Source organism: Colobus angolensis, unplaced genomic scaffold (assembly GCF_000951035.1).
Source record: "Colobus angolensis palliatus isolate OR3802 unplaced genomic scaffold, Cang.pa_1.0 Scaffold11, whole genome shotgun sequence".
Taxonomy (NCBI): domain Eukaryota; kingdom Metazoa; phylum Chordata; class Mammalia; order Primates; family Cercopithecidae; genus Colobus; species Colobus angolensis.
Genome location: NW_012112030.1, coordinates 5,151,694 through 5,165,583, shown reverse-complemented (window position 1 = coordinate 5,165,583; position 13,890 = coordinate 5,151,694). Strand labels below are relative to the sequence as shown.

General features: G+C 36.2%; 1 protein-coding gene across 1 annotated transcript in view; it reads right to left on the bottom strand.

Moving 5' to 3' along the window:
* Window positions 1-13,890, bottom strand: part of LOC105519768 (ovostatin homolog 2) — a 46,974-nt gene that overhangs the window by 31,292 nt on the left and 1,792 nt on the right. The window contains exons 4-9 of the mRNA XM_011953235.1: window positions 12,549-12,601; window positions 12,092-12,112; window positions 9,755-9,923; window positions 8,852-8,936; window positions 5,251-5,368; window positions 463-574 (exon numbers count right to left, since the gene is read on the bottom strand). Of these exons, the coding sequence (XP_011808625.1) occupies window positions 463-574; window positions 5,251-5,368; window positions 8,852-8,936; window positions 9,755-9,923; window positions 12,092-12,112; window positions 12,549-12,601 (558 nt within the window). The remainder of the gene's footprint in view (window positions 1-462; window positions 575-5,250; window positions 5,369-8,851; window positions 8,937-9,754; window positions 9,924-12,091; window positions 12,113-12,548; window positions 12,602-13,890) is intronic.

Here is a 13,890-nt window from a genome sequence, read left to right as displayed (position 1 = left end):
AAGTGCAATGGCATGATCTCAGCTCACTGCAGTCTCCGCCTCCTAGGTTCCAGCAATTCTCTCCTGCCTCAGCCTCCTGAGTAGCTGGGATTACAGGCACTCGCCACCACGCCCGGCTAATTTTTTGTATTTTTGTAGAGACGGGGTTTCACCATGCTGGCCAGGCTGATTTTGAACTCCTGACCTCAGGTGATCCACATGCCTCGGCCTCCCAAAGTGCTGGGATTACAGGTGTGAGCTACCACGCCCGGTCTCTTCTTTCATTCTTTTCACAGATACTTATTGAACACTCACTATGAGCAATCTTGTAAATTTTTCAGTAATAATTTTTGCACTTGCAACTATTCCCAGTTGTATTAAATTAGAAATAATTAATCTGAATTTGTACTTAGTGCTAACTCAACAAGCTTCTCCCAGTAAGTTGCCATATATCCTCAGGTCGTCCAAAAATACAGTCATTACCTGTTCCAAATTCTGTAACAATTACAGCAACGTGAAATGTCATGAATAATCCGGAACGGTAGAGTTGGAAGACTTTTGTATTTACAATTTGAGAAACACAACCATTTTCCAACTGAAAAATAAAGAGAAGGTATAATTAAAATGTTAGGGATCTAAGAGGTTTTTTTTTTTTAAGTGTCTTTTAAAAATAGGGTTTTTGCACAGATATATTAACAATCCCCATCCCATGCCATGGCTCTACCTCATAAACTTGTTGAAATGGCCAAAGAATTAAAGGAGGAGAAGGAGGAGTGAATATTTACATCAGCATTTTAAATAAGGTAAGGAGGTAATCTGTATTTTACAGATTTCAAGGAAATTCTCCTGGAAACATTGTAGATGGGAAAAGGTTAAAGGATGGAAAGGAAGCTGAATGGTATTGTGGAAGGAAAGCAAATCTCAGGACCCCCCCAGCATTACTGAGTCAAAGGGAAAGGGCGAGCTGGGAACTCCTGGGCAAATCTGTCTCCCATTTTATTCCCAAATAAGGTAGCTACAAAGTTAAAAACTAGACACCTCCCTCACTATTTTTCCCTAAAACAGAACATTTCCCTAAAAGAGCTCTTTGGAAATTCACCCTGGCAATATAAATTCAGTTTATCTTCACAGGCGTGGGACAAAGAACAGAACTCAAAGTCATCCCTCTGCTTACCTGAGACAAATGCATATCTGATTTATCCGATTGCTTCCTCTGCCCAATAGTTTACGTAAAAATGCAGATTTACTGAGCCAGACTAAGGCATAAGTGACTATTCCTCTATCCTCCTCTCACATGCAAATTGTGTATTCAGTGAAAGGCTGATCAAAGACAAAGATCTACTCTTTTTTTTTGAGATAGTCTTGCTCTGTCACTCGGGCTGAGGTGCAACAGCGCAATCTTGGCTCACTGCAACCTCCGCCTCCCAGGTTCAAGCGATTCTCCTGTATCAGTCTCCCAAGTAGCTAGGATTATAGGCACCTGCCACCATGCCTGGCTAATTTATTTATTTATTTTATTTTTAAATTATAATTATTTTTGAGACAGAGTCTCGCTCTGTCGCCCAGGCTGGAGAGCAGTGGTGCGATCTCGGCTCACTGCAAGCTCCGCCCCCCGTGTTCGCGCCATTCTCCTGCCTCAGCCCCGAGTAGCTGGGACTACAGGCGCCCGCCACCACGCCTGGCTAGTTTTTTGTATTTTTTTTTTTTTTAGACGGAGTCTCACTCTGTCACCCAGGCTGGAGTGCTGTGGCCGGATCTCAGCTCACTGCAAGCTCCGCCTCCCGGGTTCACGCCATTCTCCTGCCTCAGCCTCCCGGGTAGCTGGGACTACAGGCGCCGCCACGTCGCCCGGCTAGTTTTTTGTATTTTTTAGTATAGACGGGGTTTCACTGTGTTGAAATGGTCTCGATCTCCTGACCTCCTGAACCTCCTGTCTACGGCCTCCCAAAGTGCTGGGATTACAGGCGTGAGCCATCACGCCGGCCCAATTTTTGTGTTTTTAGTAGAGATGGGCTTTCTCCATGTTGGTCAGGCTGGTCTGATCGCCTGACCTCACGTGATCCGCTCGCCTCGGCCTCTCAAAGTGCTGGGTTTACAACCGTGAACCACTGCGCCTGGCCTCAAAGACTTATTCTTCATACAACTGTTTGCCTCTTCTCTACCTATGACCTGGAAGCCCCCTTGCTTTGGATTGTCCTGCCTTTCCGGACTGGACCAAGGTACATCTTACACGTATTTGTTGATGTCTCATGTCTCCCTGAAATGCATAAAAGCAAGCTGTACCCCAACCACTTTGGGCACATGTTGGTAGGACCTCTTGAGGCTGTCATGGGCACATCCTTAACCTTGGCAAAATAAGCTTTCTAAATTGATTGAAATCTGTCTCAGATACTTTTGGTTCACAGCATTTTAAGAGGAAGAAATTATAATCATGGAGAAAGGCACTAAAACAGATGGAACAGAAGCATTCAGCAAATGTGTAACAACAAAACACTTTTTAAGGCAAATTACTTATTTAAAATAACAAAAAAAATCTATAGTTAATCTATCATCAGTAATGTCAATAATTAGAGAAATATAAATTTAATTATATTTTACAACACAGTGTTTACTAATTCCAGGTTTAAAATGTTATAAGGATATATCCGTTTATTTGGTACTTAAAACTATCACATGAGCTAGGTACTGTTATTATCTTATTATATAGATGAATAAACTATAAAAGGTACATCATGTAACCTGTCCAAGACCTCACAGCTAAAAGATGGTGGAGCTAAGTAGCTGCTCTGGCTCCAGAGTGTGTGCGTCTCAATTTTAAATTAACAGCTATGACATCAACAACAAAAGCAATTTTACTTTGTCTAATTATAATATAGTCAAATTAAAATGAAATAATAGAAAGTGACCAGAAGAACCTTAATTATTTTGAAAATAAGAGAAAAGCTTTTTTTCAGGAATCCTTGAATCAAAGAAAAAATATAAAGTAAACCAATAAGAACCCAGATATTACAGTAATGAAAAAATGCTTTGCATCAAAATCAATGGTGTTCAGCTGTAGTTAAGAAGAAATGTAAAACATTGAATGTACTTATTACTAAAAGAAACAGCTAACATATTTTTTAAACCCCCCAAAAATCAACTACAAACATTAAAAAAAAGAATTAATAAAATGAAAGAGAAAATAAATTATTTAGGAACACAAAATAATGTAAGAAAGAAAATAATAAAAATAAGAACCAATGAAATAGGTGAAACTTTTGTGGGCATGATTTAGAACAAAGAGTGAGAGAGAACAAAATCGGGAGATAGGTGCTAACACAACACAGCCCACATCTGGAAGAAAAATTCCCATTTTAGAATATCATTGGAAATGAACTTTATGTCTATTAAAAAATTGTAAACAATCTTAAGAGCATACTTAGATAGCCACATGTACAACACAGGGGCTGGTGAGATTTTTTTTTCTAAGACTGGAAACCCAGGAACGTAAGGAAGGTGGGTATGTCAAAAATAGGACAAAGTAAATGAGTTGGCTGTTTAAATAACAGGCTTGAAAAAAAAAATGCTTGGAGGATGGAAGGCAGTACTTACAATGAAAGTTTCCATTTCACATGAACAGAAAAACCTAGGTAATTAAGAGTTCTCAAATCCAAATTGATAACAAAAATATGAAAAGTTGCGCAAACTAAATAGAAATTAGATAACACAAGTTAAAACAAGCTGAATTTGTGTCTATCAAAATGACAAAAACTTTTAAAAGTTCTAAATATATTGCTGAAAGTAATTTGGAAAATATAGTATTCTCATATATTTTACACAGGAATTGGAATGCCTAAAAACTTTTAGGAGAGCAATATGCTAATCATTAAATTATCTGTATGAACATTATCTATATTTCCTTTGACTCAGGAAACTCACTCTAAGAAATTTATTTCAAATAAATAAAACCTCTCATATATATAGTTCCACCAGATAGATTTTTTATTTTTTTATTTTTTTATTTTTTTGAGGCAGGTCTTGCTCTGTTGCCCAGGCTGGAGTATAGTGGTGCAAACACAATTTACCACAGCCTTAACCTCCTGGGCTCCAGTGATTCTCTTGCCTTAGTCTCCCTGTAGCTGGGACCACAGAGGTGCACCACTATGCCTGGCTCATTTTTGTAGAGAAGGGGCTCACTAAGTTGCCCAGGCTGGTTTTGATCTCCTGGAGTCAAATGATTATCCTCCCGCCTCAGCCTTCCAAAATGCTCACATTAGAGGTGTGAGCCACTGCTCCTAGCCTCTACCAGATTTTTTATTGATATTTTTTTCACATGGGGGAAAAAAAATAAACCATTAGGTGAGGGAACACCCATCATTGTGTAAAACGGTTGACTGAACTCTATCAGAACCACCCAATGGAAGAATGTACTGCTGATGTGGAAAAATTCCACCCTACTTTTCTTTGCCTGCATTTCCTATATAAAGGTAGGATTCTGCTTGTGTTTGTCAATTATTGATATTTACCTAGAGGATGTTCACTAAATTTGATGAATAACTTTAAGACAATTGGACTTAAAATATGAACGATGTGGCATACACAGGCTTCACTTCGGGGAGTCAAAAGACAGTTTGGAAGAGATAGGAAGAGTTGTTCGCTTAAGGTTAGGATGCTGCAGATGGAGAGAGCGAATGGTGACTTCGGATATGAACTGCAAGTCTAAAGTAATATAGTGGGGGTACTCTGAATTGCAGCTGATTGCAAATAAGCTGTTTCCATTAAAAAAAAAAAATCCAGGTGACTTGAAGGTAATATCACAGACTCATTTAAAAAATGATTAACAATTCTCCATAGGAAGATTTGAGCACAAATATAGTGGGGGTACTCTGAATTGCAGCTGATTGCAAATAAGCTGTTTCCATTAAAAAAAAAAATCCAGGTGGCATGGAGAGTAATATCACAGACTCATTTAAAAAATGATTAACAATTCTCCATAGGAAAATCAGGGAGGCTACCTAGGCAGTATATAAAACAACAAAGCCCATGATACCTTTCGGATTCTAAAAATCCCGTGAATCTAGAGGTGGATAACAATTTACGTGGCCTGTGGAATGAAAGACTACTTTAAGCCCTGTATTTTCTTCTCTTTCTTCACTTTATTTAGCTGCAGACTCCATGATCAATAAAATGAAAACAGTACTGTTAAGCCCCTCTTATAAATGAAATCAAAGAAAGAGTAAGAATGAAAATGAGTGAGAACTTTTATTTTGGAGTAAAGATTGTGGTCTTTACCTGTGCAATAAATTGCTCACATATTTCATTGTCGTTTTTCTCACAATTGCTTGAAGAAAAATACTCTCTGCACACCCGGATTTGGGTTTTCCCTTGCACAGGTTGGCCAAAGGTGTACCTAATGGGGAAGGTGTAGTTATGATGACAGATAACCAATATCATAGCAATATTTTGTGATCTTCTTCAGAAATTATGTAGGAAATCTCTAAACTATGAGTAACCCAGTCTAACCAAATTGAATTAGGAATCCTCACCTACTGATGAGGCTTTAGGTTCCCCACAGAATTCAGGTTAAACTGGGCATTTGATCTCTTAGGAGGATTTGGCTGCTTTTTAAAAAATCGAATTCAGGCTAAGGCAGAATCTAAAATAATCTAAAATCTCATTGAATATGATTTAATGCTTAAACTGAGTTTTTTAAAAATATATTTTAATCTGATAGAAACATCATAACATTATAGCACTTTCCCTTCTATCAGAAAAATATATATGTATATCAAATTTGGATGATTTAGAATCTTGAAATATTTCCACATCAGTATTTTAAGCACAAGTTTTTATTTATCACTCAATAAATATAAAGGCTGTGGGACTTGGCATGAACTGGTTATGCTTTGACCAAAAATATAATACCTTATGGGGTGGGTTTGAGTATCTCATTTTCTCCTAAAACACAAAACTACAACACAAGATTTGTAAAGGTTCAACCAAAGGCAAATCTAGTTAATTGGAGTTTTTCGTTTTGTTAATAGATAACAAATGTAAAACTAGCATATAATAAAAGTGAATATTATTTTCACAGATTAGAATACTTTTTTCTAATTGTTGGACACTGATATATATCATTTATTTTTCCCAGTGACCCTGATTTGTAAAATAAGGTCAAGTAACTTACTTCTCCACACTGTAATTGATGAAACTAAAATTCGAACTCAGATCTGCCTCACTCCATGGCCTTTTCTTTCCACTCACCTTTTTCTCTTTCTATTTAAACATTCCTAACACTTCTGAGATTCTGGGTCAATTCACATCAGTAAAATCATGTGTCAGGTTTCATGATTATATAAAGGCCAGACTTAGATCTGGCCACACATATTTCTTCTTATTTCTGAACATTTCTTCTTATTTCTACTTAATGTCTTTTATTTATAAAATAAAACTCTTACTGTAGTGTTATCTGTAAGCTAACATATGCCCATAGGACAGGTAGCTTAAATGTTTAAAACAGGACAGAATAAACATTTTCCCTTTGTTTGTGATTTGAAAAGCTTTCCGTGAATGCTAATGCAGTGTGTTAAAATCTCTTTGCCTGTAGGTAAATTTTCTTCCCTCTTAAAAGCCTAAGTCATCTCTGAGATTGTTTGCTAAAAGAATCCAATTTTTTCTTGTTTTCTCTAGCTATTCTAAGCTAAATCCCAGAAAGGACTAAGGAAACACAGACACAGTATCATACAATTTGAGATGAACCAATTTGGTGTGAACCTTCTAGAGGCAGTGCTCTCACAATCTGCCCAGAAATAACTTTGTAGCAAGCACAGCTCCAGTCTAGCTGCCTGGCCTCTTGGCAGGATATTATTATTGCTGATACTGATTTACTCCTTAATGTAACTCTATCCAGAATACAATATTAAAGAAATTTCAAGAAATCAGGTTTGCAAGTCTTTTCCAAAGGCCATGCTTGGGAAACATTTTTTCTCTCCCAATGTGTTGTAGTTTTTTTTAGTATACTATTGTGCAGATAAATAAATGAGATGTTAATGCCGTTGAAAGCTCTGGTTTTGTGTATGGCCTTTCTAGTGAAACCAGTTTAGGACTCCGGATTTCTTCCAGCTTATATTTAACACCTCATCATTTTCAACATCAATGATCTACAGTCTCTCATCTATTACGTATATTAAATTCTGGTATTTTCAACTACTCTTCATTAAAACTCAGAAAAAATTTATAATCATTTCCTAAAGTCAAAACAAGATTTGAAATGCTGCTGAAAACTGGTTTCCAAGATTCAAGGTTCTCTGGGGCATCAAAGGCATCTTAAGAACCACCCTTGCACATTCATTAGACAGCCCTTTAACCAATGTATCTTTACTAGACTGCTGAAAATACTCAAAGGCAAGTAATTTTCATGTCATAAGTTAAATAAAGTGTTTAACAAATATGACAAATATTAATATTGTTAACTGTTTTTATAAAGTATATGACAGTTATTGATTAGGATAGTAGTTTTGAAACTGAGCAACCTAGGTCTAAATCCTAGTTCTGCCATCAACAAGCTCCATTACTGTTGATAAGTTATTTTAATTCTCTGTGTCTTATTATCTTTCTTCATAAAATAGAGATGACAATAGCTCCTATCTCACAGCACTGTGGTAATAATATATGCAGAGCTTAACAAACAGTTGACATTTAAAAATGTTAGCTGTTTTGTTTGTTTGTTTTTTCTGAGACGAAGTTTCACTCAGTTGCCCAGGCTGGAGTGAGGCGGCACGATCTCTGCTCACTGCAACCTCCGCTTCCTGGGTGCAAGCAATTCTCCTGCCTCAGCCTCCCGAGTAGCTGAGATTACAGGCGCCTGCCACCACGCCCATCTAATTTTTTGTATTTTTAGTAGAGACGGGATTTCACTATTTTGGCCAGGCTGGTCTCGAACTCCTGACCTTGGGTGATCCCCCCACCTTGGCCTCCCAAAGTGCTGGAATTATAGGTGTGAGCCACTGTGCCTGGCCGATTGTTTATAAATTATTATTAGAAATTTGAGAAAAGGCATTAAAAAAGGGGAAAAAAATTAAAAATAATTTTCCAAAAACAAAATACAAATTTCTGAAATCATGTATTTTTTTTTACATTAAGAGAATTCAAATAATTCAGATTAAATTGATATGATGCCTTATTTTCACTTTGCCATTTCAATAGCTCATATTCTTATTTTAATGAAAATATGCCATGATAGTGAAGATTCAATGAGACAATTTCATACCAGCTGCTAGAATTCTACATTGGCACAACATGTTTAGTGAGGAGTATGGCAATCAGAAGACTAAAAGAATGGTACAGATTTTGTCTTGGTAATTTCTTTTCTGGAAATCTTTCTTAAGTAAAGAATTTTTAATTCAAAAGCTACCTATTATATGTTATACACAAAGACATATACTGCAAAATTATTAATTACCAGGAAAACAAAATGAAACAGCCAACATATTATATAATAAAATAATTAAATTTGGTACAGTCACATATAATTATGTTTATGCAACAGAAAATTGGAATTAATGAAAAGATTGGCATAATATGAAGACATGTTTTCTTAATTATAATAAATAGAAAAGTATGATTGCAGTCATGGAAAATATTCATTAAAATTAGAGGAAACTTACAATGTTAGTGACATTACAATGTTAATGGCAGTTGGTCAAATTAATAATAGGTAATGTCTTGTATTTTTCTCTATATTTTTTCAAATATTCTATAATGAGGATTCGTTGCTTCTCTAATAACATTAATGTAAGCATATAAATAATTAAAGTTTCATGGTTAATCTCACATCTCATTCTCTCTGAGCTTTGTTTTCTTGTGAAGGTAAATCTCCTGAATAAACACTTACTTAGCACAAACATCCACTTGGAATTCATCATCTGAAATAGTTACTGTTTGTGGTGCACTGACCGTAACTTCAAACTTGGGCAGCACTGGAAACAAAGAGAAATATACTTTAGCCTGCACAATCACAGGAAATTGCAGTCTTACAGCTTACTATGATTCCTTGTAACCTCCATCTGTACAAGCTATGTATCATTTGCCCCAAATTGTGTGGCACCATTCTACATGGTGGTGTCTCACTAATGATTAATTCTTCCTCTTTATTTTCTTTTCCCTATCCTCAGAATTTCACATTTTGTTTCTTTTTGCTTGTTTGAGACGGAGTCTCACTCTGTTGCCCAGGCTGGAGTGCAGTGGTGCAATCTTGGCTCACTGCAACCTCTGCCTACAGGGTTCAAACCATTCTCACTCTCCTGCCTCAGCCTCCTGAGTAGCTGGGATTACAGGCATGCATGACCATGCTAGGCTAATTTTTATATTTTTAGTAGAGACTGGATTTCACCATGTTGGCCAGGCTGGTCCCGAACTCCTGACCTCATGATCCACCCACCTCAGTCTCTCAAAGTGCTGAGATTACAGGCGTGAGCCACCAAACCCAGCCTCACATTTTGTTTCTATTGCAATCTCTTAGATCTCTCCTAGAAGACTGTGGGGATTGTAGGAAAAAATGTGTATTTTTCTAGGGGGAAAAAGAAGGCAGGAATCAGAATAAGGATACTGGGAAAGGAATAAGGAGCAGCAAAGTGCTGATGATGAAGCCAACCAGGTCAAGGAAGGGAGATCAGGGAGATAAAGAAAATCAGATCAAGCTTCACCTACTCCTGCCTAAGTGTAACATAAATGTTGTTTTGTTCCACCCTTTGAATGCTTCATCTACATAGGACAACTACAAATAGCAACTGGTTACCATATCTTTTAACAGCAAATTGGTGTGTCACTATCTTCCCTGAGTTTTTTTTCACAACAATCCAGTAATCTCCAAACATTGGTTCCGAAATCAACTGGAATGAGAGTTGGGTAATATTTCGGAAAGAAGTCACATTTTGCCATTGAAAAATCCGATTGTTTTGAGGATCCTAGAAAATAATGAAAAAAAAAATAAACAATCAGAGTTTGCATAAGAGCATTACCCTTTGCTGATATATTTTGGATCGTTTCTATAGTTGTGGGAAGTAAAGAAAATGCAACCATTTTATTGCACTAATTATCTCAAATTGTAGAAGCAACATTACTTCCTCAATGCATTCAATTCCAATCTTAACGTATATCTCATTTAAACCCAAAATGGCTAAAAAATATTGTATGTAATGCTTTTGCTTTTGATCCTTCTAAACCAGAGTTCCATAGTTAAAGAATTAGAAACTTGTTTTGCTTGCTTCAGAGTGGTGCTGTCCAAAGCCATGGACTCACACCAAAAGGGTCACAAAGAAACACATGCTAACAAATGCTTATAAAAACTGCCACGGGTTTTTATTTAGTCTCTACATAAGTTGGTCATGAATTGCACACTTTGTGTGCAAGAGCTGCTAAGTGGAAGTTGTATGACAAGAGAGGATTGATGATGGCAATATAAATAAATTTACTAACTTATTAATAAATTCTAGAAACAATGTATATTTTCTACGGGGAAAAAGAAAATAAATTTATTGATATCATTCAGCTGTGATTAAAGAATTCCTGACTAAAAAGGTCTCCATAAAAAGACAAAAACATACTTCACTACTCACTACAATTTTTTTTTCTTTCCTCTACTGTAAAGTCTAGAAAGCTAGAGGCCAGGCACAGTGGTTCCTGTCTATGTTCCCAGCAGTTTGGGAGGCTGAGGTTGGAGGATTGCTTGAGCCCAGGAGTACATGACCAGTCCGGGCAACAAAGTGAGAACATGTCTCTACAAAAAAATTAAAAATTAAAAATTAATAAAGCATGGTGGCTATTTTTTTTTTTTCCTGTGTAGCTCTGGTCCCAGCTACACAACAGGTTGAGGCAGGAGGACTGCTTGAGCTCAGGAGATTGAGACCGCAGTGAGCCGTGTTCAGATCATTGCACTCCATTCTACACAACAGAGCAAGACCTTGACTCAAAACAAAACAAAACAAAACAAAACAAAACAAAACAAAACAAATCTTAAGGCTGAATTAATATCTCAGACTTCCTTTCAGTTAGAGTTGTACAAGTGACAAAGTGTTGGTTGATTAAGTGTAAGGGGAAGTCACTGGTTAGAAATTCTCTCTAAAAGAATCAGGTGTAGTTGGCAGTGAAAATAAAACAATACATTGAGGGTAGCAGAGAGGTTAAGCAGAAAAAGCCTGGATCCTTGGCAGCACTGTGTTGTTGCTAAGTGTCTACACTCAGACTTAGTGGTTTGTGAAAACAAAGAATCTTTACGTGTTTAAGTCAACTTTAGTTAAGCTTTCGGTTACTTTCAATGGAATGCAATGTTAGCTGAATCAGGATGTGATGAAAATACTGTTTATAGATTGCTGATAATGCAGACAACATGAAAATGACTGACATGATAATTATTCTACTATAAGGATGAGCTTAGCATAGCATACACCTCTGTAACAAAGTCAAAGCCATCTAAATTATACAAAGACTATTTGATGCACATATTTACATACATAATTACTAGTGCTGAGCCTGGATCTCAGTGTACCCATCTTCAGACATAGCTAGCAATACTGGTGCACGTTGTATGCGTTGTATGTATGGATTCAAATACATATGTTGGAGTTGGTTGATGCAATTTTTCACTGATAAGCATATGACTTCAAATAAGTTTGAAGACCCACTCTTCTAGAGACTGGAACAGTTAGGAGGAGCCTTCCTTAATTATTTTCTGAAAACAGAGTCAGTTTTATAATAATAGCACCTTCTAGTATACCTCAGAATTTTTAGATGTTTGTGTTTTCTATTTCCTTAAAACAAGAAGTGGCAAAATTAAGATTGAGAATGGCCAGCAGCCAAAATTAAGCAATTTCAGGCAAGGACACCGCTTAGAAAAATCTCAATGCTTTATTCTCCATAAAAACCAAGATAATGCATTTGCCACACGGCTTACACTAAAAGCAGCAGTACTTGATTTAGACCTTCATCTGATGCCTTACATTGTGTATGCACATAAAGACTTTCACTTCCCCTTATTTTAGTCATCTTAGTTTCTAATTATGAATTATAAAAACCAAAACAAATCATCTTTATCTAAATATTTTAAAAGAATGAATGTAAAAAGCAGGTCTCTTACCTGAACTGTGATTAAAGGATACTGAAAGAGGAAAAAAAATACAGATTAATACTGTAATAGCACATTATTTTTTGCCAAATATTGCATTGCAAAGGTCTAAATATGTCTTAATTTAAGTATCAAAACCTAGGCTTTACTTCCCCAGAGGACAATGTTTCTACATCTAAAGATGCCAAGAAAATCACAAATGCGAAATAAATCCCAAACATCTTCTGGGAAGTAGAAAGCAGGTTCCATACAACCTATGTTTACTTTACATAATAAAAAGGCCTAAAAAATATACATCAACTCACTACAAATGAAAGTTTTCCATTTAAACGAAAGGTTAGCATTGAAGCTATACCCATAAAATACCCTACTTTGGAACCTCATTTCCACACATATGGAAAGCTTCCTGAAGAAGCTTTATGTAGCAATGGATTTGTCTAATTGTACCACTAGAAATTATTGAACTCACCAAATCTTCAACAGCCTTGAACTTGGTATCCAGGGTCACAATGCGAAACTGAACTAAAAGAGATAGAGAGAGAGAGAGAGAGAGAGGGGATCATTTTTTGTTGTTGTTGTTATTTTCCCTCCAGGCATGATTGCTTGTAAACAGAGAAATTAATTGCCTTGCAATCATGGAATACTACGCTCCCTTCTCCCCTGGCTCTGACTTGACCCTTTCAGATTGGGGTTCCACTGGGAAAGATCTCTTATTGCACGTTGATAATTCCTCTGTTCAGGATGCTCTGCTGTGACCAAGGCTGACACTAGCAGCTACTACTGCTAGGAACTTTTGCCCTTATAGCCCGTAGAGAGATCTTCAGCATTGGTGACAGAATTAGTCACAGAAAGATAAATGTGAAATACATAACGGCAGGAGATAAACATAATTTTCCTGAAAAAATGTGCTGATGCTAGCAAACATTAATTTCAGCAGAATTCTAGAAAAACTATCTTAGCTAACTTTGTGTACATAATTTTCATCATAGCATTTTAGTGACTCCAAAAGAGAAAATGTAAATTAGGAAAAATCTCACTATAAGAATTCTGATTTTAGTTCTATTTATTTTCAGTAAATGATATATAATAATAACCAGAATTAAATGTAGAGATGCTTTCTTCCAACTCTTTAATTTTATGAATGAGAAAACTAAATCCTAAATAACAGAATTTACTTTACAAAAGCCAATTATTTATTAACCGATCCAAGACCAAAACCAAACCCTCTGAATCTTGATTTGGTGTTCTTTCTGCTACCTTCTACTTACAACAATAAAGAAAATAGAAGGGCTTTACCTAGGTTATCAGATTCATTATTACTTCTACTAGTATGAATAACAGTGATAATAATATTAGTTAGGGGTCTTTACTGAATGTTAGGCACTATTTTACATTGACTATCTTATTTTACTCTAACAATATTTCTACAAGTGAAACACTTTTATTTCCATTTCGCAGGTGAAATAACTGAGCCTTAAATAGAGAATTATCTTGCCCAATCAGTAAGTTATGGAGTAAAGATTCAAACCAAACAATTGTCCTCCAAATCCTATACTTGTAGCCATTACATTATATAGGCCTATCGCTAGCATTTGTAAACACTGAAAATGGTATTGAAAATTTTATGAAGCAAAGCATTCAATTACTGATGTTGGAGGGTACTCTTTCATAACTGACCCAGGCAACCAATAAGAATTCCAGAAATTCACAATTCCGTTGCCCAATCAGTAAGTTATGGAGTAAAGATTCAAACCAAACAATTGTCCTCCAAATCCTATACTTGTAGCCATTACATTATATAGGCCTATCGC